Source organism: Saccharomycopsis crataegensis, assembly GCF_037102585.1.
Source record: "Saccharomycopsis crataegensis DNA, jcf7180000000072, whole genome shotgun sequence".
Lineage (NCBI taxonomy): Eukaryota > Fungi > Ascomycota > Saccharomycetes > Ascoideales > Saccharomycopsidaceae > Saccharomycopsis > Saccharomycopsis crataegensis.
Genome location: NW_027043819.1, coordinates 306301 through 329881, shown reverse-complemented (window position 1 = coordinate 329881; position 23581 = coordinate 306301). Strand labels below are relative to the sequence as shown.

Sequence of the window (23581 nt, the reverse complement as noted above, 5' to 3'; positions counted from 1 at the left end):
TAATTTCAGCACTATTATAACTTACTGAAAACCCTTAACATTGACAAGAAGATTCATCTTGAACACCTTCATCACCAGCAACGTCAATCACTTGGCTATTGTCATGGTCATTCATGCTTTGGCTGTTTTCGGAATCCTCAAACTCCGGCAATAACTGGGCAATTTTCTTGAATAACAACTTGACGTTATGTCCAGTCTTGGTACTAGTTTCAAAAAAAATGGAGGCACCGAGTTTTTTAGCTGTCAATTCGGCCTCGTCAGCAGTGACCTGTCTGGAATCGTTCAAATCGTTCTTGTTACCAACAATCACAATAATGACATTTGAGCCTCTTTCCAATTTCACATCTTCAACCCATTTATCAATAGCCTCGAATGATTTCTTGGATGATATATCGTATACCACCACTGCTACATTGGAGTCCCTCATATATGATGGTATCAAGGATCTGAATCTCTCCTGCCCTGCTGTATCCCATAATTGTAATCTTATTGTTTTGTCATCGAGGTACATAGTTTTTGACAAGAAATCAATCCCAATAGTAGCAGCGTATTGCGAATTGAAGGTATCGTACATGAATCTTGTGATCAATGAGGTTTTCCCCACCCCTTGTTCTCCAAGGAACACGAGTTTGTATTTCTTCATCATTCCCGATGATTTGGTATTTTGCGAGCTCATGAGTATTGATTTGTTATTTTTGGTTTATGTTTATTTCCTTTTCCAAAGATCTAACAGACATTCAAAATCAACGATTAAATTTATATGAGTAATGAATAGGGGGACGGGATGTATAAATATTTAAATGAGACAACGCAGTGATCCTTGCAGGATATTATTCTCTTCTCTATATGGTCCAGGCTCTACTCCCTTCTAATCAATGTATTGTGGTAGTACGAATAATAATAAACTTATCGATGTTTGATCATCATCATCGGTTTTTTACCACTTTACAAAAAAAAAGAAAAAAGGAAAGGATTGGGGGGACATTCTTAGTCAGCACACACTTTATTGATGACTAACAAAGAGGTTGCGAGCACCCATAAAATCCCACCGCTTAATCACATAATTTCTCTCTCCAGTTTGTTGAAATGGTGGGACAACCTTGGATTATTTTTTAAAAAAAAAACGATCAAAAACTCATCGACTTAGTCATGAATAATGTGGATAGTATAGAGCTAACTGCGGGTCATGAGGCCTCTAATAATTTACTTACCACGGAAATTGGCCAACAGGATGATTCATTCATCAATAACCAGGACATCATAAAGGACGAGTTCAAAGGGTTTGACAAATTTACTACTGTCGATTGCATAATCGATTCCCTAATGTCAAATGACTACAAGCTTCATGATTTTAAGGCGAATCGAAACGCTTCTACATTTAGCATCGTTATAGGCAACATAGTTTCCTCCAGCCGAAGTTGGTTATGTTTAACATTAATCGGTGTTCTTATTGGAACCATTGCCGCGGCGTTGACGATTGTTACTGAATATCTCAATAATATCAAGAACGGATATTGTTCGACCAATTTTTACTTGAATCGGAACTTTTGTTGTTGGGGCGAGGATTTGGAATCGTGCGAGCAATGGGTAAGTTGGACATCGTTTGAGTTCTTCAATTACTTGATGTTTGTGATTTTATCGGTGTTGTTGGCAGTCACTGCTGGGATTTTGGTCAAACGATACGCTCCATTTGCTGCTGGTTCAGGAATTTCGGAGATCAAATGTATTGTTTCGGGATTTGAATTGCAAGATTTCTTGAATTGGCCAACCCTATTCATCAAAGCCATTGGATTACCTTTGGCGATTGCGTCGGGGTTAAGCGTCGGCAAAGAAGGTCCTAGTGTCCATTATGCCGTGGCTGCCGGTTATTGTGTCACCAACACTTTCAAACTTTATCGAAGTGATTATGCTCATCTTAAGGAATTTTTGATTGCTAGCTCGGCTGCGGGGGTGGCGGTAGCTTTCGGATCACCAATTGGTGGGGTGCTTTTTTCGGTAGAGGAGATTGCCAGTAGCTTCAAATTATCAACGTTGTGGAAGTCTTATTTTTGCTCGCTAGTGGCGGTGAGTACCTTGTCATTCATCAATCCTTTTAGAACCGGGCAATTGGTAATGTTTGAGGTGGAATACGATGAATCGTGGCATTTATTTGAAATTCCATTTTTCATTATTCTTGGGATTTTTGGGGGAATCTATGGGATCGTGGTATCGAAATATAATATCAAAGTGGTAGCGTTTAGAAAAAAATATTTGGGAAACTATGCCATTAAAGAATTATTTGTCTTGTCCTCGGTCACCGCGTTGTTTTGTTACTTCAACGAATTTTTGAAATTGGATATGACCGAATGTATGGAAATCTTATTCCATGAGTGTGGGGTGGGGTTCGAACATCGGTTATGTAACATTGACGGTCATAAGCTTAAGATTTTCTCATCGTTGCTCTTTGCCACAGGGTTCAGAATGATCCTTACTATTATTTCTTATGGGTGTAAAGTGCCTTGCGGGATTTTTGTGCCTTCAATGGCGGCAGGGGCCACTTTTGGTAGAGCGGTGGGGATTGTTGTTGAAAACTTTCGGAATAGAAACCCTGATGGTATCTTATTCTCCGCTTGTTCATCGGATAAACAGTGTATTACCCCAGGAACTTATGCGTTTTTGGGTGCTGCGGCCGCGTTAAGTGGGATCACTGACTTGACGGTTACCGTAGTGGTGATTATGTTCGAGTTGACCGGTGCTCTTAGATATATATTACCAACAATGATTGTTGTCGGGGTCACGAAAATGATCAATGATAAATGGGGCCATGGAGCTATTGCCGATCAAATGATCAAATTCAATGGATTGCCGTTCATTGATCCCAAAGAAGATCACGTATTCAATTTGTCGACCTCGCACGCCATGACCTCAGACGTCTACGTTATTCCTAGAGATGGTATAACAACCACTTTTCAACAACTACAAAAATTACTAGCCAAGGAAGAGCATTTCCAAGATATTCCTATCGTCGAGTCTTTGGAATCTCCGTTTTTGGTTGGGTATATTAACAGAAACAATATTGAGAAATTGATATCGTCAATTTTGTTTTCTAGTAAGATTGAAGCTTCTACAATCTGTGATTTTGCCACAGTGACGGATAAGGTCAGTGAAGAAGGAGGAGAAGAAGAAGAAGAAGAAGGAGGAGGAGGAGGAGGAGGAGGAGGAGGTATAATGGTTTCGAAATTGTATTTTAACCGTTACATGAATCAAGCGCCGATTACAGTATCGACTGGTACTCCATTAGAAGAAACCATGGAGATTTTTTTCAGAACCAGTCCGAGAACAATATTCGTTGAAGATAAAGGATTGTTGAAAGGAATAATAACAAAGAAGGATGTGATAAAATTTGAACGATATTTGGAAAAATTAGAAGAACATGGTTTTGATTTAAATGGTATTAGAAATGATCAAGAATACGCTAACAATAGTTTGAAGTATGATACAGGATATCGTGTATTTAGCAAATTCAAACAAGTTGATGATTTGATTATGAAAAAGATCTTCAAAAAGAACGTTTGATAAATGGAATATATACGGACACATGCATACAAATTAGATATAGAGAATATTATGAATTTACAAAGACTATTTCAAATAAAAGTAGAACCAAAAAAAAAAAAAAAAACATCTTCCAGGAAATTTTACAATTTCATCCCCTTATTTCTCCATTCAAACACTGGTGGTCTTCTTTTAAGAAACGCTGTCATTCCTTCTTTTTTATCATAAGTGGAAAACAATCCAATAAAACTATCTCTTTCAAACTCTGCTCCGTCGTCCAACCCCTTATTGTATCCAGCAAGCACTGCTTGCTTAGCTGCCACCACCGCCTTTCTTGGACCTCTGCTAATTTTCAACGCGGTATCTATGGCGCCTTGGAGCAATTTCTCATTATCATCGAATAATCTGGACACTAAACCACTATCAAATGCTTCTTGGGCAGTGAATGGCTCTCCCGTCATGATCAATTCCATGGCCCGAGACTTCCCCATGGCTTTAGAGAGTCTTTGAGTACCGCCGCCCCCAGGGATCACCCCGATCTTAATTTCTGGTTGTCCAAACTTGGCCTGCTTGGTGCTATAAATAATATCACAAATCATCGCCAATTCACACCCACCACCCAAGCAGAACCCATCCACGGCAGCAATAATTGGGATCTGAATATGTGGTAACGCAGTGGCCCATTGGATTGGCAGCAGTTGGTTCTGGCCGTTGGTGTTGGCACCACCTTTCCTATAAAGTTCGGAGATGTCAGCCCCAGCACAAAACACTTTGGAGTTCCCGGTGATGATGGCACAACCATATTTCAAAGGCTCGGAGTCCAATCTTTGGAGTTCGGTGAGTAATTCCGTGGTCAATTGTTCCGATAGGGAATTGAGTTTCTTAGGGCGGTTTAGTTGGATTAACACCACCCCATCGCGCAATTCTTTGACTTTGATGGTATTATAATGACGCAGCATCTGTCAAATGAAACAACTTTTTGAAAATATTAATTGAATGACAATGTATTTATTGTTGAAGGAGGACGAATTCCAGAGAAAAAAAAAAAAAAAAAAAAAGAATTGATTCTTTCAGATAAAATAGCAATTTCTCAACAATTGGTTATTCGTGACTTCTATGGGGGATCATCCAATAATGTACAGAGGTGGAGAAAGATGCCACCTCTAAAAAAAAAAAAAAAAAAAAAAAAAAAGTTAAAAAAAAAAAAAAAATTAGTTAATTAATTAGTTGACTTACCCAGAACAAAATGATTGTCGTTTTCATGTAACTTATATTTTCTTTATAGTATAAGAAACATTACACATATATATACATGTTTTTAAAATAAGAAGAATTAGGAATAAAACACAACGAAGAAGGGAAAGAGCACACAGAAATTCAAGCAGAAGCAGTATCTTTGGTGGAAACATGCTGCAAACTTTCGATATACTCATTTACTCTGGCGATTCTTCTTTCTCTACCAATTTGTGCAGCCTTACCCAACACCCCACAGATCAAGTTGATGGCTCTGACGGAATCATCATTAGCAGGAATAGGGTAGGTGACAAGACTAGGTTCGGAATCGGTATCGATGATCCCCACGGTTGGGACCCGGGCATCGGCGGCTTCTTTCAAAGCGGTTCTGTTTTCTGTTGGGTTCAAAAACACAATCAAATCAGGCTTGATGTTGGTACTGTTTTCGTGTTCGGTCAACTCTCTACCAGTGGCTTCGTCTTTCAAATCAACCTCTCTTCTAGTCCAGTTCTTGGAAATTTCGGTACTGTTAGTGATGGTACCAGGAATCCATTTGTGGGAAACGTAATAACCTTTACATCTTCTAGCAGCACTTTCCACGGCACGCTGTTGACCTTCTCTGGTCCCCAAAAACAAAATCACCCCACCTTTCTCAGCGATCCCTTCAATTACTTTGGAGGCTCTTTTCAAGTGAGACAAAGTTTTTTCCAAATCAATGATGTGGATCCCACGGTATTCCCCGTAAATGTAAGGTTGTGTGGACGCTCTAAACAACGCAGTAGAATGGCCTAAATGGGCTCCAGAGGCCATCAATTTTTCAATGGTCAACTCTTTGTAATTCACTGGATGAGCAAGGTCGGCAAATGGACGGTAAGTGTCTTGCGTCTTCGAACCTAAGGCACCAGAAGTCTTGGAGTGGTGGACCCTACGTATATATAATTCTTGTTCTGTGTATGGGTCATTTCTCGCACTTTTCTTTAAATATGGGTACGGATTGTATTGTTCACCCATGCCAGCAGCGCCAGCGTCCCCATAATTACCGGTAAACTTTTCTGAAGTGCCAATGTAGTCTTCAAAGAATTTTTCCAATTCGACGTTCAATTTGTTAAGCTTATCATCGTTGGCCTTGGCTTCTTTTTGTTGTTGTTGGATTTGCGACACAATTTCATTCGAACGGGTTTCAGATAATTGGGAGATCTCTTGCATGAATTGTATAGACTCATCGTTGATTTTTCTCAAGAACGCAATCTCGTTACTGTCACTAATGGCGGTAGTAGTTTCTTCCTGTACTGGCTCTTTTACTGATTCTTGTTGTGGTTCTGGGGTTTTCTTTGGAGCAGCAGCAGTAGCATCGGCCTTAGTCTCTGCAATAGGCTCTTGCAATCCAACCTTGCTGGCCTCTTTGACTTCGTTGAATCTAGCCAAACTTGGCTTGATGAAACTTCTCTTGGATCCTTGGAGTGGAGAACCAGAAGCTCTGACAGCCAAGCTACGAGTTGGGGTCTTCAAAGAGTTTCTGAGCAAGTACATCCTGTTCGTGGGTTCCTTTTTTTTTTTTTTTTTTTTGGTAGTCCTTCGGCCCCTTAGTGTCAGAATCAAAAGTCTATAGGATGATATCAATCTTCAACACTCTGATTTCCTTCAATTGGATTGGAAGAGAAAAAAAAAAATTTGTTTATTTCTCTCGGTGCGGTCACCTGCTGAATCACATGAGTTTTCATTCCACCCCTTAGCACCCCCTGGATTGCCGAAAATTGATGTTAAAATAAAATCAAGAACATAGCAGCGAGTATCAGAGAGCTTGCCTAATAATTGAAGGAAAAAAAGAAGAGAAGATGAGAGAAGATGGAACCAAGAAACAGAAATATACCCACATGAAGCTTCATTCATGCTGGCTCCTTCAAGAGCTCGTAATTTTCAGCCTTCATTGGTAGATAATAATATATCGGAGCTTTTTGTGTGCGCACCCAGAATACGACTGCCTTTTGGCATTATAGACCTCACTATTCATCAATCAATTATTAAATCATCAATTTGTAAATAATAGCCATCAATCAATAAAACAGCAAAGCCGCGTATTTCTCCCTAAACAAAACTCAACTTATCCATTCAAATAACTGGTATCAAATTGAATTATGTCATTTATTTATTTCAATCTCCATATTTCACATAATTGAGAGTTTCATAATCGTAAAAAATAAATCAATAGTAAAAGAAATACCGGGGAAACAATTGAAAAGTAGGTCTTAATTGAAAACTCAAATTCTGATAAAATGTTCAAAAGTCACGAAAGAAAAAGTGACAAAAGAAAAGAAAAGAGAATAGAATAGAAAAGAAAAGAAAAAATACTGTGGGTAGAAGATATGTAGAAAATAAAAATCAAGGATACATGATATACATAGCAGGAATCGCTTCAGACAGGCTAATAAATAAAGCAGGAAACACAAACATATGAAGCGCGGCTCGGGGAAGTTTTTGGGAACATGGACATGGACAACAAACATTTTACAACACAGAGAAAGACAATAACGCAAACACAAATGAATGAGAAAGGGAATAATAAAACAAAACGTGGAACAACATAACGTAATGGTCGTAACATAAAACAACAGCAAAGTGTACTTGCAAAAACAGAAAAATTTAAGAAAAAAAAAAAAAAAAATGACAAAACTTATGGTCAAACTAATGGCCAAAGTGATGTTCAAGTTCAAGACAAATACAAATACAAAAGTCTGTTAGGAGAGCTTAATTAATTCTGTTCTTCGTTCTGTTCTTCTCTTTCATCATCTTCGTAATCACCTTCTGGATTTCCATAATATCCCCCCATACCACCATACATAAAGTCACCTGCACCATTTAACATATCTGGACCTCCGCCTCCTAATCCAAACATCATTTCACCGCCAGCTCCAGTTGGCCCGCCAATACCACCCATACCAGCTGCTGCAGCAGCCGCAGCATTAGCAGCAATCAAGTTCATTGCCATGGATTGTGGAGATCCATAGTAGTTAGAAGGATTATAGGCTTGTAAAGTGTTTGGCATCATCATCTCCCCAGCACCAATCCCACCAGAAGGAGACGCAGTTAAGCCTGGGTTAGATAATACATTGGCGGTGGATCCAAGACCAGAATTCATAAGAGAATTAGCGCCGCCTAAAGAAGAAGACATGGCACCAATTCCAGAATTAATACCTGACCCATTGGCACCATAACCTCCAAGAGAACCAAATCCTCCCATTGACCCACCACTATTACCATTACGGCCATTCATACCGTTACTGCTGCCACCATTGCCATTATTTCCGTTACCTCTTGCAGGATTTTGAGATCTTCCCCAACTGAGACGAACTCTACTACCAGCAATGGCAAATCCTTGCATGCCGGCAATAGCAGCCTCGGCATCTTCTCTGGTTCTAAACTTGACAAATCCACAGCCTTTGCCTGGTGGTATCTTAACGTGAATAATAGCACCAAAAGGCTGAAAAAGGGAAAGCAATGTCAGTTCTGGAACCCCTGAAGCTAAACCTCCAATGAACACTGTAGTGTTGTTAGGGTCCGAGAAGCCCCCGGAATAATTTCCGCCCGAGTTATTTCCACTATTTAGGCCGCCTTGACCAGGGGTGTTCGAAGGACCGCCATAGTATTGTTGCATTGCTGCAGCCGCCATGGCTGGATTAGCCCCGTATGGGTTATACATCATCATATCTTGAGAAAACGATCCAGGGATTCCCACTGGAGGACCTCCCATCATATTGACGGCAGCGGCAGCAGCATTGACGTTGGAAACGCTAGCATTACGTGGGGTGGCCAAGGCCACACGAAGAGGTCTGCCTGCGCACCAGATACCTTGCATTTTTATCAAGGCATCACGACGTTCCAGCTCATCGCTAAATCTAACAAAACCAAAACATCTTGAAGCGCCGGTGGTTGGGTCAGTCATGACTCGGACTGTTTTGACAGTCTTGAAATGTGCTTGGAATAGCGAAAGCAAGTGAGCTTCGGTGGTTGTCGGAGCCAAATCGCCGACAAAAAGTGAGTATTCCGGGCTTTGAGGGATCGGGGTACTGAGGGTGGCGCTGCTAGCCCAGTTAAGACGAAAGACACGATTATTCAGGTTAGGGATTTTAGTACCGTTGAGTGAAAGGGCCATCATTGCTTCCTCGTGAGTATCGAATTCGATAAAACAATACCCGGCATGACCGGTATTCAAAGCGGCGGCAGGGGTGCCCTTTTTGGCCTTGATGAGCTTAACTAGAACATTCTTACCCAAATTGGACCAGATCTGACCGATAGTTTCTTCATCTGAGTAAGGATCAATGTCACCCATCCATAAAGTCTTTGGGGGGATGGATGATGTTGCGGCGGTTGCCACTGGAGGGGCAGGGATGGGGAAAGTGGTGATGAAGTTCTCAGGCTGAGAATTAGTGATCACGGGGTTGATAGTTGACGGCATGGCAGTTGGGTTGACAGGAAATTGTCCTGGAGGGTTATTCGAAGTATCTGGGTTAGTGCTTTCGGTGACGGTTGCGGTGGTTGCATTAGTTTCGGTGCCGGATGTTGGGGGGTTTGAGGCAGGGGCACTTGCAATGGCACCAGTTTTCTGATTTTCAGTTTGAAGTTCCATGGTGTTTGATATCTGTTTGTACTTTTAATTGTTAATAAAGCAAAAGAAAAATTGAACTAAAATGAAATGAAATGAAGATAAATGGTGTGCAGTTGATGGATAAGTTTGTAGATGTTTTTGTTTTGGGGATATCTTGAGATACAGACCAATTGTTGATTGATGATAACTGTTTGAAGATTCCAAAAATGTAGTAGCAAGTCAAACGGTTTCGTTGTTGTTGTTTTTTTTTTCCCAAAGATCTGATGACAAGAAAGTCGAAAATCAAAAACCAAAAAACATAAAACAATAAGTGGGGAAACACGCCAGGGACAAACAAGATCAATTGAGGGAATGTGAATGGATTGGGTAATATACTCCAATTATTAGTTGAACGAAACCTCACAAAAGTCAAGCAAAATCAATCTAAACAAAATCAATCAATCAATCAGCTGAAGAGAAGAGAAGGAAAAAAAAAAAAAAAAAAAAAAAAACAGCAGGAAAGAGGAGAGGCTTAAGAAAAAAAAAAAAAAAAAAATGAAAAAAAGCAATCAGGAGGAGAAAAGATAGACAAGTAGATCTGGGGAGAGAGGTTGGCTAATATTTGGGAGTATTAGTAGCAAGTACCCAGTGGTGTATGTATGTATGTATGTATGTATGTGTGTGTGTAACTGGGGAGTTAGAGAGTGGGTGTGGGAATGTGAAACAGTTAGATGGGCACCGTAAAGTGGCAAATAGTGTTTTGAGGTAAAAAGAAAAGCTGAAAAATCAATCAGAAAAAAAAGAAAGTATAAAAGACCCAACAGATCCCTGGCAAGTTTTTCTAATAATGCGTATATATATATATATATATATATATAATGATCTGCTGTTGCAAGGAAGAAAGAGAATAATAATAATAATAATAATAAAAATAATAATAATAATAATCTCTATTATTATTAGTGCGACTTTATTTATAACGTGTTATTTATTATATATCTATCTGTTGTCTTTTTCCTTCGACACTGTTTGATGGCGGTGATGGTTGCTATTATTGCACACGCTGCGCCCCGGTCTAGACCGTTTTTGCAATGTGCCCCAGAGTGTCGTGGTGGTCATGGGCGTAAACTGCTACGACTACGCATGAGAAGTTTAATGGGATAGATCTGATACGTGGTTATTGACATATTGATATAAATAGATAGGTGTAGATATAGATGGATATATGGATGTGGTATTCATGGTATATATAACTAGACACACTGTAACAGAAGGATTATTGATTATGCCAGAAAGTTTGACATCCTGCAACGCCACCCACGTTAGCACAAGCACATGTGAGAGCCAGATGACGGGACGTCCCCCCCGCCTGCCTGCCTGCCTGCCTGCCTGCCTGGTTTGTATCGGTTGCCCGGGGACAGTCAAATCAGGCAGAACCGGCCGTTTCTCTTGCACCACCCACCGCACAGCACCCATGAATATTGTAGCACTATGATGATACCACTCCCTGTCTGTCTGTCTGTCTGTCTGTCTGTCCACCACCATATATTATATATTATATATTGTATATCATTACATTGGTTGCTCATAGAATAACATATAATAATATGCAACAGCTGCGGGTGCTTCCTCATTCCGTTTGTCACTATTCAAAAACTGATACTTGTTGTCGTCCAGTTCACACAGAATTTCTTGTTTGGAAGACACATTGGTCGTTTTCTGTTTGAAATATCCTCTTGAATATATATATATATATATATTTCATTACTTCATTAATGTCCTCCCAAATGACATGACACAATTGTTAGATGACTACTCCAATAACTACAAAAAAAAAAAAAAGAAAGAAAGAAAAGAAAGCAGAGAAGCGTAAATGTACTAGAATAGAACATCTAAATACCTGGATCTTCTGCCTTTCTCTAATATCATTAGTGATATCTTCATCATCACAGATCAATTTTGGGTGAGCGCTAGTTAGCCACAAAAAACACGACAAACACGAAAAACACGAAAAACAGAAAAGAAAAAAAAAAAAAGATCAACAAAAAAAAAAACAGAAGCAAATGTTAGTTATAACCGCTGTATACTGAATCACTACATACCATAATAATTCCCGGTAATCTTGTTCCTAAACTTATATCGCTCTTTTCATCTTTAATACTGTCGATATCAATTACAATAAACATCTTACTTTCACATTACCCGCCATCACTCAGACTTCTTTTAGAGTAGTTACAATAATATAATACATCATCCTGGGGTTTATTAGACTTGAATATAGCTTTGAGTGATCGTGGACTCTGAAATAAATGTCGGCACCATATCACCATTTTAGGCCCATTATAAAGTCATAGATTTAGATATAGATCTGGATTCCTGTCCCGTTTTTCCTATTCAATTTTTTTTTTTTTTTTGGTCGTTCCTCATCTCATCTCATCCCATCTCATCACACGCCATTTTGAATAATAATAACTAATCATCACGAATGCTAGACAATCTTGCCTTGCATTCCAATTGGTTGAAAACAGAAGGCTCCAATATACCCAAGAAATCAACCGCTTTATATTTTCAACCCCAGGCAGCAGATTTATTCAAGAACGGTACCCGAGCCTTACCTCCAGTTTCAACACCTTCGACAAACCACGATGATAGAAATATAGAATCTAGAAATAATAACCAAGGAAATGCTACATCTAATGGTATCAGCGAAATAGTGGGTGGCAGTCTCGCTACTGCTAACCAAAGAATGGCATCTGCTTTCCAATCTTTTATGAATACCCCTTCTTCTCCCAATAGTAAAGCCAACGATAGCCCGAAACCACCAAACTCTGACATATTCAAAATTCCTGAACCTAGGAAACCCACTATCACTGAGACCCGGAGGCAAGATATTAGACTGTCCCTTATGTCTAATAGGCGAATTCAGCCCCAACCTAAAAGCGATAAAAATTCTGATGACTTTATTGATTTGACATTTGACAATGAGAACGCTAAAGCTGATGACTCTAGTTTTGATAGTTTCAATGATGATGATGATGATATTTTTGTTGATGCAGTCGAATCGCGACATTCCAATAACAACAACAACAACAACAACAACAACAACAACAACAACAACAACAACAACAACAACAACAACAAGAATAGGCGGACTTTCAGTAGCACTACGACAGTGGCAACATCATCTAATATACCCGACAATACCAACAATAACGTATTGGCTTCCAAGGCTATGGATCTGTTAAATAAAAACACTTCGTCAAAGACAAATATAGTTGGAAACACTAGATCTACAGTATCAATAAATAGCATAACCGAAAATAGCTCAGCGAACAACAAAAGACCTTATACTGCTATCAAGAACCACGGGGATCTGTTGCTGACCCCTATTCGCAAATCTAGAAAGCAAAATAATACTAATAGTGCTGTTAACAAGAGATCTACTTTGGCTCCAGATGGAGAAGAATTAAGTGATATGAGTGATGACTTAAGCATGATGGATGAATTACGGGCTCACAAACAAACGAGCGATATGAATTGGGATAATACCCCCCTCGCAACCCTACGACCGTCGCCTTTGACCCAAGGGACACCACATAACTATAAAAAATTTACTAATGCAAGAAAAGCTGCCGCAATCATATCAAAGAGAAGTGGAACCTTTCATAATACGTCGGGAAATCAAACAATTGCAATATTGTCGCGGCTTCATAATACCCAGGCAAGGATGATAAAATTACTAGAATCAAAAGTCTCGATGATGGCGCAAATCGAAGATAATCTTATTTCAAAGAATCTAAGTGAGAATGATAAGGTGAATCGTAATAAAGATATCAGGAGAAAATTGCAAGGAAGTGTGAATGCAAAATTACAGTCAGAAAAACTCGAAATAGAGAACCTAGAAAAGGAATTGGAGAAAGCGAAGTTGTGGGCACCTTCCAATGAAATAGAAAATGACCCAAACCAAAGAATCAACACTATCGTGTCTAATACATCTGGCAGCTCTACTAGTATATCAAATAATATTACCAAGCATGATAATTACTCAAACAATATAGAAATGGAAGAAGATCTAGTCCTTGATTTTGGAAAAGATGAAATTCCAAGAACGCAGATACCCGCAACAAGGATGGGCACCATTTTAACCCTTGATGAAGCACCGCCATATAGGATTCAGCCGTCTCAAAGTCGACCACCTAAACTGGTAAACAACAGGAATAAAGATATTTCAATTCATGGCTTTTCAGATGAAGATGGCTTCACTTCGGACGAAGATGATTTGAAAGAACTTGAAAACATGGCCAATTCCAAACAGAAAGAATTAAATCAGAAGAAGCCCGGCCTCATACACTTCGAAGATGATAATAGCCACGACAGAAGCTTCCATGGTAGTGCTGAAAATGCTATTCCTGTTGAGGATGTTGATCTAGGGGATCCCATTGATGATCATCATGAAATCGAGGAAAAGAGTAGATTATTTGAGGTTTCCAGCAGTCTTGCAGAATTTGAAAATGATGATATCGATGAGGGCGCCGATCTTGAATTTGATAAGGAAAACCGCCTTCCCGCTGTAACTAATAAGCATGCCGACGATGTTGATGATCTGGAACTTATGTTTACACCAGAAAATGAGCGTGACGATGTGGTAAATACCCAAGATCGAGAATTTGTCGTTGATGAAGAGAGTGATGGGGATGAAGATTTTATTGTAGGAGGAGATAGTGATGCTGATGAAATTGATGGTGATGATGAAGACGATGAGGTGGATGATGGTGATGAAGATGGTGGTGATAATGAAGAAGAAGAAGAAGAAGAGGATCACATTATGGGAGGTAGTGAATCATTGAGAACAGAACTAGAGAATTTAAACAACAACTCTCCGGCATCAGGAAATGATAATGACAATGTGATTGACTTAGAAGATGAGGACTTTCCTGAAGAAGAAGAAGAAGAAGATGAAGAAGAATCTGGTTTATATGAAGCTAATGACAACTTTAATGAAGAGCGTGAAGTCTACATTGTGCTATCCCAAGAAGAAGATGATTTAGAAGAAATTGAACCATCGGAATTCACCTCCACTCATAAACCTGTGGAAGTAATGTTGAAACGTGAACCAATGACTCAAGTACCAAGCAGCACGTTCGGGGATGATGATCAATTACAACTAGATGAAAATGATGTTTATCCTTGGTCCAAGGAAGTCCGCGAAAAGCTTAATGATGTTTTCAAATTAACAAAGTTTCGTGATAACCAGCAGGAAGCAATTAATGCCACCCTTCGTGGGAATGATGTTTTTGTGTTGATGCCAACTGGTGGTGGGAAATCCCTTTGTTATCAGTTGCCTGCCATTGTCAAGTCGGGGGAGACTAAAGGAACAACGATCGTCATCTCACCATTGATTTCTCTCATGCAGGATCAAGTGCAGCATTTGAAAGAAAAAAATATTGAAGCAGCTTATATCAATTCCAAGGGTACTGCCGAAGAACGCCGTCATACTTTTAATTTGTTTGTCAACGGGTTTTTAGACCTTGTTTACTTGTCTCCAGAAATGATTAGTGCCAGCAATCAGGCCAAGAATTGTATTCGAAAACTATATGATAAAAACATGTTGGCGAGAATTGTTGTTGACGAAGCCCATTGTGTCAGTAGTTGGGGTCACGATTTTCGACCAGATTACCAGGCATTGAAATACTTCAAAGAGTCGTATCCCGATATTCCAATTATGGCGTTGACCGCCACTGCGAATGAACATGTTCGAATGGATATCATCCATAATTTGAAAATGAAAAATCCTGAATTCTTCAAACAGAGTTTCAATAGAACCAATTTGTTTTATCAATTATTGCCCAAGAATAGAGGTTTTGTCGATGATGTACGTCAGTTAATCGCTTCTAAATACAAAAATATGACGGGGATCATTTATTGTCATTCCAAGAATTCATGTGAACAAATTAGTGCCCAGCTAATGGGATTTGGGATTAAAGCAGCATTTTACCATGCGGGGATGTCACCGGAAGAAAGATTTCAAGTACAAACATGGTGGCAACAAGATAAAGTCAGGGTTATTTGTGCTACTATTGCGTTTGGTATGGGGATTGATAAACCTGATGTTAGATATGTCATACATGCAACTTTACCTAGAACTCTTGAAGGTTATTACCAAGAAACTGGTCGTGCAGGTCGTGATGGGAAAGAATCTGAATGTATTTTGTTTTATACTTATCAAGATGCTAGATTGTTGATCAATTTAATTAATCGAGATAAGGAATTGGACGCAGTATCAAAGGACAAGCATATGAATAAATTGAAACAAGTGATACAATATTGTGAAAACTCTACTGATTGTCGGCGTCAACAAGTGTTGCAGTATTTCAATGAAAAGTTTGATAAAAAAGATTGCCAAAAGAAATGTGATAATTGTGTGTCATTGAACAAATCAGATTCGGTAGTCAAGGATGTAACAGAACATGCTAAAAATATTCTTCAATTGGTTAAATCTATCCAACATGAAAATGTCACATTGATTCATTGTCAAGATATTTACAGGGGGTCGAGAATTGGGAAGATTGTTAACGCTGGGCATGATCAATCACCATATCATGGAAAAGGAAAAGATGTGGACCGAAATGAGTTGCAACGTATTTTTTTCCATTTAATCACATCACAATTGGTGGTGGAGTTTCCAATCATGAACAAATCAGGTTTTGCCAACAATTATGTGAAGATCAGCCCACAAAATTGTTATAAGGTTTTGAATAATCTTGAAAGGATCAAGATGTCATTTAGTAAGGATGACGGGAGAGGAAATAATAGCTCTGCTAATAACTCAATGAATAATAGTGGCGGCTCGGGTGGCAGAAGTGGATCGAAAAGAAAACAACAACGCGCACCAGCCATCACCACAGCAAAGTCCATGCTTAAACAAAATTCATTTCAAAGTTTTGCTGCTGGAGGAAGCCTTCAGCCAAACAGGAGTGGTGGCGGAAATACACGTCGTGGTGATAGCTTTAACGCTAATAGAAGGGAAAGCAAATCATCGCAAAAGAATTCTAAATCGACGAGATCGAGAAAGAAGACCACTATAAAAGCCATGTCTATCAAGCCACCATCCAAATCCTCTGCTTCGTCAACCTCCACCTCCTCCAGTAAGCGTCCCAGGACGCTGAAACTGAATAATAAATCCTCAGCGACAACCCCAATAGTGCTATCAACTTCCAATTCTTCTCCACCGCGATTTTCTGAAGAATGCTATCAAGATCTCAAGCACCTAAGGATGAATAAGATGTCGGAGCTCAATATGAAGACTAGTTCGGCATTGTTCAGCGATGAAACCTTACGTGACATGGCAGTCAAATTGCCATCAACAAAATCTGAGTTCAAAAAGTTGAAAGGGGCGAATGTGAAGTCTATCGACGCATATTTTTCAGATTTCCGATCGTTGATAATGAAGTATAGAAATAAAAGAGACAGTGGACAGTCTGGTACGACAACTAATAGATCATCACCCTATTGGGGCAATAATTGATGATTATATATTGCAATTTTGTTTTTTTTAGATTTTTTTTTTTTCTTTATTCTTTCTCTTTTTATTGGTTCCATTGGTAGATTTTTAGTGATTGCAGGAAGTTTTTTTTGATAATTTAAGGCGATGGTTGTAGCTTTTGATATGAATGCTCTATTATGACATCAGAGCGCTGGATAGACAACAAGACAGGTATATTTCAAAAAGCGGTTTCAAATTTTTTTTCTTCGCATACACAATACTTATAATAACATAGTACATAATACAAGCATAATTGTTCTTATTTGCGGTTATTTTTGTTGTTGCCTTTTTGCTTGTTTTGTTTTTCTCGTTGACTCTGACAACCAACAACATTTATCTGAACATGTAAAATCTGCGCTACATAGCTTATGCATATTGTGTTGATAGAGGCGTTCAGGCTCTCTTATATTTTAGACACCTTTATACAACAACCTCAGGGTTTTCCTGTTTATTTGTTGTTGTTTTTTTCTATTCGATTAGCCAGCAGTTACGCTTTACAGAGAGAGTACGGGAAGTAAACCGTATCAGTAAGTTGTCATACGTGCGTTGACATTATTATTATTATCCGTAGTGGAAACTTTTTTTTTTTTTTTTGCGGCGGTTTTTAGCAGCATTTTATCATGTGTGAGACCCCATGCTGCTATGATCGTCATGATATTGGTTTTGTTAAAAAGCGACTATCTACATATTGTTATAATTATTCTTAGCTTGGGGGGATTTGAATAAAAAATACAATAAATAAATATCTAATAACAATAATAATACTAATAATGATAGTGTACAGAGATGGCGGTTTCTTTCTTTTTCCGGTTTTCTCCTAAAAACAAAAAAAAAAAAAATAAAAAAAAAAAAATTGATTCAGACTGCACACACACCCTTGTGGTTACTGCGATGTGATCCCATGCCTCATCGTTAGACCGACCGGTCGAGTAATTAATTTTAATCCACCAACAATTTCTCGGAAGGGTCCACTTTCAGTAACAGAGAGAGAGAGAGAGAGAGAGAGAGAAAGAGAGAGAAAAAAAAAAAAAAATAAACACTGAAGATCGATTTTCGTGTGGCAGTTTAGTTTCATAGTTTCTGTACCGTTCTTTTGACCTCTTCTCTTACTGCTTCGATCACAGAACCATCCCCTTCTATCTATTTTATCCCTGAGAAAATGTTGGAATACACCGATCATTACCTCAATAACGATCTACTTTCACCCACGTTGGGCCAAGGCAGCAGCCTTGGAAATGGAAATAATAGGGGCAGCTTCGAAGAATACCATCAGCCCAAGCCCAACAGCGGCGACCCCATACCCAATATCATCACTGCTTCTATCAACGAGACTACTGCTACTAATAATAAACCCCTCAATGAAATAGGTGGCCATCTACAGCCAACGCCCACAATTAAAGGCACGCCCAGTGACTGTTCATCATCATCAACCATCACCAAGATACCCACCGTTGATAGTCCTCTGTTTCGAAAAAACTATCTAACTTCTAAGATGCTTGACTCTCTCAAGAATAAGAGTGCCCTCCGTGGAAAGATGGTCTACGGCCATGTGTATAGTCATAACGATCATAATCATATACACGGTCACGTCCATAAAGAAAATTCTTCTAATTGTCAGCTAGAACTGTGGAGACCCTTGGGCAATGGTGCCCAGCTGAAACCTCAGGTGGATAACAATACTCTGCTGATGTTCAATAATAATAATAATAATAAATATGGTACAACCTCGACTAATGGTAACACGCTTGGACTTGACTATTTGCAAGCGTTTGAGCCTCAGCTAGTTACCATTTGTTGTGACAAGGAACACAAAAGAAAAGTTGTGAAACCCGAAGCATCAACGACCGATCCAAATAACAATAATGGTGCTACTAATCAGCATCACCATCATCACCATCATCATCATAATCATGATCACGGCACTCCGGAACAACACCATTTGCATCAATGTTCTACGTCCGAGCTCGATCTTATAAACTCCTGTTTTGATTTTGATTTTTGCGATGAAGTATCGTGTAATGACTTTGTATGCGATAACTATATTCATAATATTAATCATGGTGCAAACGGCAGTATAGTTAATAATAATAACAACAACAACAACAACAACAACAACAGCAGCAACAACAACAACAATAATAATAATAACAATTTCGGCACCACCATGGAAAGACCTACAAATCCCGCACAACCATTCAACTGTCCGATTTTTGTGAACCCCTCTAATAATAACTTAGACCATCATAATTGTAATAATGGTTTCAACTATGATTCTGCCTTGGAGTCCAACGTCGAGTTTCCTTCGAATTCTACTGCCGAAACGTCTCCTAATAGTGATTGTGGTGTTAATAGTAATTTCATCAATAATAATAATAATAACAAAGCGGTCCACAACAGTTTTATCTTAAACCCAATGACAAACGAACTCAGTTGCATTCTGTGCAAAGATGATTATCTGGGCTCTAAAAATATCAAGCCCAATGCTAACAATAACTGTAATTGGTTCGGAATGAATATCCAAGAGGATTTGAAGAATATCAAAGTATCCATGCCTAGCCCCAAGTCTGTGAATGGTAAGGATAAAAATCGTTCTTTTGATTATCAGCCTTACTCGTTCAACAATATGTTTTTCACCGATAATGATATTAATATCAACGCGGTCCCTCCACAAAATTCATACATTGATCGGTTCAATGACATTCAAGGATTTTCCCGACCAACAAGTTTCCTCAGAAGTGGCCTTAATGATAATAACCCCGACCAATCGAAACGAAGATTTTCGGAGATTACCGATGACCAATCAAAGAAATCATTGCCAATGTCAAAGAGAATGAAACCGTTGGAGAAACAAACGTGCCATTGGCATGATTGTACCTCAACCATCGACCCTAAAAATTTTCAACAACATATTTTCAAAGATCATTTACTTCCATCATTTAACCATTTTGCCACTGATAAAAAACCGTTTATGATGGATGGCGATACCTCGTCTTTTGATAAGATGCTCAAGATATTTCAGGATAACAATTCTGAGCAAATCATGGGCTATGGAACTTCGGGGGGCGATATTTCTAGTGTGGTTAATGATTTGAATTGTAAATGGGATGATTGTGACTTTCAAAGTCTTGATTTCGCCGGGTTGTTTGATCACGTCAATAAAGAACATGGACAAACTTTTGATAATAATCAACTTGATTCCATGCCATTGATGTCTGCTACAAAATTATCAATAGATAATACTCCTCCTTCGCCACAAGCGCTCCTGCAAGTCCAACCAACCACTGAAACTCCCAAAAAGTTTACTTGTCTTTGGGAATCGGCTGATGGTACTCATCAATGTAATGAAACCTTCAAAGATACTTCGGAGCTTACTGATCATATAATTTCCCAGCACGTTGGTCTGGGTAAATCGCAGTACGTTTGTCACTGGCACGGGTGTGAGCGGAACGGGAAAGTGTTCAACCAGCGTCAGAAAATCATTCGTCATCTTCACGTTCACACAAAACACAAACCTTTCAAATGTGACATTTGCGGGCATTCTTTTTCGGTGGAAGCGATGTTACAACAACATCAACGGGTTCACAGTGGGGAAAAACCATTCCATTGCAAATTGTGTGGCAAGCGTTTTGCTAATTCATCAAGTTTATCAATCCATACTCGGACGCATACTGGGGAAAAACCCCTCGCGTGCAAGTTTCCTGGTTGTAATAAGCGGTTTAGTGAAAGTAGTAATTTGGCAAAACATATGCGAACCCATGCTAAGAAGTACAAGTGTGATAAATGTACCAAGAGTTTCGAAAAGTTGCAACAGTTGGAAAACCACATGTTGAAGCACGGAAAGGATGATGAGAGTAGTGATAGGAAAATGAGGAAATGAGGATGATGAGTTTTTTGTTTTTTTTTTTTGTTGATGAGTGTCATGTTTTCTCCATTGATTATTTGTTTGTTGTTGTTTTATTTTCAATTAGATTTTGTATTATTACTTTTATGTTTTCTTTCTTTCTTGTCCTTGCATAATCATACCTTTTTTGTATTAGATAGCTTTTCAGTGTTATTTACTGTAGTGGTTTACAGTTATATGAAATGTGACAATGATAAATAGAAAAAAAAAAAAAAGACGAGAAATTGTGAGTAGCATGAGTTTAGGAAAATTAAAATTTACTAAGATCTTTGCTCAAGCACTCTTACGAGTGATTATTACGAAGCATTTGATTTTTCAAATAGACTACAATCAATATAAACCTTGCAGATCTGTAATTTAATAAATTCTTCCGTTTCTACAGAGTAAGCATCCTGCTAACTGCCTGGCAGAAAGCATACTCATCGTACTTAATGACAACTATCTAGATTGGATCCCTAGACATTTGATAGTCATTTATTACTTTCTATAGAAGTATGTGTCATAGTTTGCTCGCTCTGCAAATGTGGTGATTTCAATTCATTTGTTTGTTGTTTTTTTAACATCATAATGATTATTGTTTTTTTGAAAAAAAAAAAAAAGATCAGTTAGAATGGAAAATTCATTGGTACAATATCTCCATCTCTATCATACCTTCTTGATCTGTTTGGGTGGTCATAAAAAAATTATAACGGATACCCCCTGACCACGACAAATTACCTTCAAATTCCAGACAATCAATGACAAAATTATTTTTAGTAAAAAAACCTCATAAATAACAATTCCTGATAGTCCAGTGTATAAACATGAATTCCAGTTAGAGAACTTATATCCTTGATGACTGTTGTCCAAGACCTTCATTTAGTTGTGTAGGTTATCCAAAGGGTTGTTACTCAGATCCAATGTTTTCTCTAAGATTATTGGCTATATATATAGCCGGTCGAAGGAAACTTAGGAAAGCACATTTAATTGTAATTATCCAAAGAATGCTTAATGAGAAGAGGTTGGTAACATTACACCGCTCGACTAATGGGCCCTAAAGACTATTTAGCCCTTGGACACATTGCTACTACTAGTCACTACTCCTTTTATTTTCGATTATATACCATAATTCGATCTACTAATGGTTGTATCGAATGAAATGAAAATAAATTGTTAAAGTAAGTATAAACATCTTGTAAAGGTTTAAGCGTGTCCTCTAAAATAAGAATGATAAAATGGAAAGACAAGAAAGACTGCTCTATTTAAGAAGTTCGATCTTCTCTTGGAACTATTAGATATTTCTAGAAGATAATAGAAGATAATAGAAGATAATAGAAGATAATAAAAGATGATAGAAAGTAATAGAATATCCTGCCATGTTCAAGAACCTAAAAGGGAATTCTTCGAAATGCTTGGATGCTCTACGAAGAATTATTATTAATAATAATTTATTAGTGAACTAATGCGTCCTAGAAGTACATTAACAATAGTATAGTGATACCTTGAGCATGACATACGTTACAACTTGTATACTTCCAAGCTATTAACCTCAAATACTACAAGCCAGGCTGGTAAATTTTGTGCGAAGATCTAAAATCAAGGCAATCTGGTTAAGTTCCTGAAATAGCTTTCTAATCCAGCAGAGGAACCTGAAAATTGACACCGCTAAGCGGTCAGAGTTACTTCCTACCACTCCGATCATGAGGTTTCGTTTTTCAAGGAGATAGAAAATCCACACAAAAGTGTATTATCTCAGAGATTACAATTCGAAATACCAGAGCCAATCAGAACTCTTTCTTTAAAATTTGCATTGAACGCTTACCATAATATTGATAATAAGAATAGAATAATCTTAGAAGGTCGTAGCGTCTGTATTTCCGAATACATGTTTACTTTCTCCTTGAATTCAAAAAGGTTCGTTTTGATTATATTCCTGGAGTGAAATATCGCAAAATTAAAATAGAAAAAAGAAGGCACTATCTTTACAACTAGAACTGCTTTGGCAATATACCTATTTCATATTTTCTCATGTCATCAAATAAAATTACGAACACTTGGAGCGATATTTTGGGATGGGCGAATCTTTCAATTTCTTGGTTACGTTATTTTTATAATGAGCTATTAAGGAAGTCAATTATAGCAGTAATATATATTGCCATATCTTTGGCATACGAGATTTTAGTATTATACCTGTTGAGCCATAACTATGGGTGAGGGGGTGTCAATAACCTAAAGCAAAATATGTTTCAGTTAAATATTAATTACTAGCACCAATAGTTGAACAATTGAGCGGAATACTCAAATTCAGAGAATAACCCAAACCAACACACAATTCTACAAATATATATCGGAAAAACAAAATGCAATTCACTCATAATGGGAGGAGGTGTACTAGTCGTACTTGTACACTTTTTGCTAACAACACACTTGAGTGCTAGTAGCCATAACACCATTACTTCTAACCTAAATTTTCTTACTTTCTATTTTACTTACTCATTCTACCTTATTATCTCACTACTGCTTTTAGAGAGGCAGCACATTATTCAATCACTATATTTTACTACGTTGTTAACTTTATTAAGTTATTGTTTATATTAATCCAGAATGATCTTAAATCCGATATTCTTAGACTTTCCCTACTAGCCATAATCGCAAAAGTCGACAATAATAGAGAGATTGAATTATGCCAAATACACGTGACACAGATCATATACGCACGCAGGGGAAAGAGGAAAAAAACTCCAAAACAATACAGACTCTCAACATGAGAAGCTTCAATATCTCAAAATAAAGCAATATATTCTTCGCC

General features: G+C 38.2%; 7 protein-coding genes across 7 annotated transcripts; 3 read left to right on the top strand and 4 right to left on the bottom strand. All coding sequences in view use genetic code 12, as the record gives it.

Moving 5' to 3' along the window:
* Positions 1-34: 34 nt before the first annotated feature.
* YPT6 (Rab family GTPase YPT6) lies at positions 35-676 on the bottom strand (the record flags this gene model as incomplete). The annotated part of the gene is made up of 1 exon (XM_064993740.1): positions 35-676. One exon carries the CDS (start codon positions 674-676, stop codon positions 35-37), a length of 642 nt encoding a protein of 213 aa, XP_064849812.1.
* A 473-nt stretch (positions 677-1149) lies between these two features.
* Positions 1150-3555, top strand: DASC09_001360 (chloride channel protein; the record flags this gene model as incomplete). The annotated part of the gene is made up of 1 exon (XM_064993739.1): positions 1150-3555. The coding sequence occupies one exon, from the start codon at positions 1150-1152 to the stop codon at positions 3553-3555; it is 2406 nt and encodes an 801-aa protein (XP_064849811.1).
* A 122-nt stretch (positions 3556-3677) lies between these two features.
* DASC09_001350 (enoyl-CoA hydratase/isomerase family protein) lies at positions 3678-4493 on the bottom strand (the record flags this gene model as incomplete). The annotated part of the gene is made up of 1 exon (XM_064993738.1): positions 3678-4493. One exon carries the CDS (start codon positions 4491-4493, stop codon positions 3678-3680), a length of 816 nt encoding a protein of 271 aa, XP_064849810.1.
* Positions 4494-4911: 418 nt separating this feature from the next.
* Positions 4912-6297, bottom strand: MRP4 (mitochondrial 37S ribosomal protein uS2m MRP4; the record flags this gene model as incomplete). Its single annotated transcript, XM_064993737.1, has 1 exon — positions 4912-6297. One exon carries the CDS (start codon positions 6295-6297, stop codon positions 4912-4914), a length of 1386 nt encoding a protein of 461 aa, XP_064849809.1.
* A 1219-nt stretch (positions 6298-7516) lies between these two features.
* On the bottom strand, positions 7517-9391 carry NGR1 (Ngr1p; the record flags this gene model as incomplete). Its single annotated transcript, XM_064993736.1, has 1 exon — positions 7517-9391. The coding sequence occupies one exon, from the start codon at positions 9389-9391 to the stop codon at positions 7517-7519; it is 1875 nt and encodes a 624-aa protein (XP_064849808.1).
* Positions 9392-11834: 2443 nt separating this feature from the next.
* Positions 11835-16874, top strand: SGS1 (ATP-dependent DNA helicase SGS1; the record flags this gene model as incomplete). Its single annotated transcript, XM_064993735.1, has 1 exon — positions 11835-16874. The coding sequence occupies one exon, from the start codon at positions 11835-11837 to the stop codon at positions 16872-16874; it is 5040 nt and encodes a 1679-aa protein (XP_064849807.1).
* A 1177-nt stretch (positions 16875-18051) lies between these two features.
* DASC09_001310 (Zap1 protein) lies at positions 18052-20769 on the top strand (the record flags this gene model as incomplete). The annotated part of the gene is made up of 1 exon (XM_064993734.1): positions 18052-20769. One exon carries the CDS (start codon positions 18052-18054, stop codon positions 20767-20769), a length of 2718 nt encoding a protein of 905 aa, XP_064849806.1.
* Between the last annotated feature and the right edge of the window lie 2812 nt (positions 20770-23581).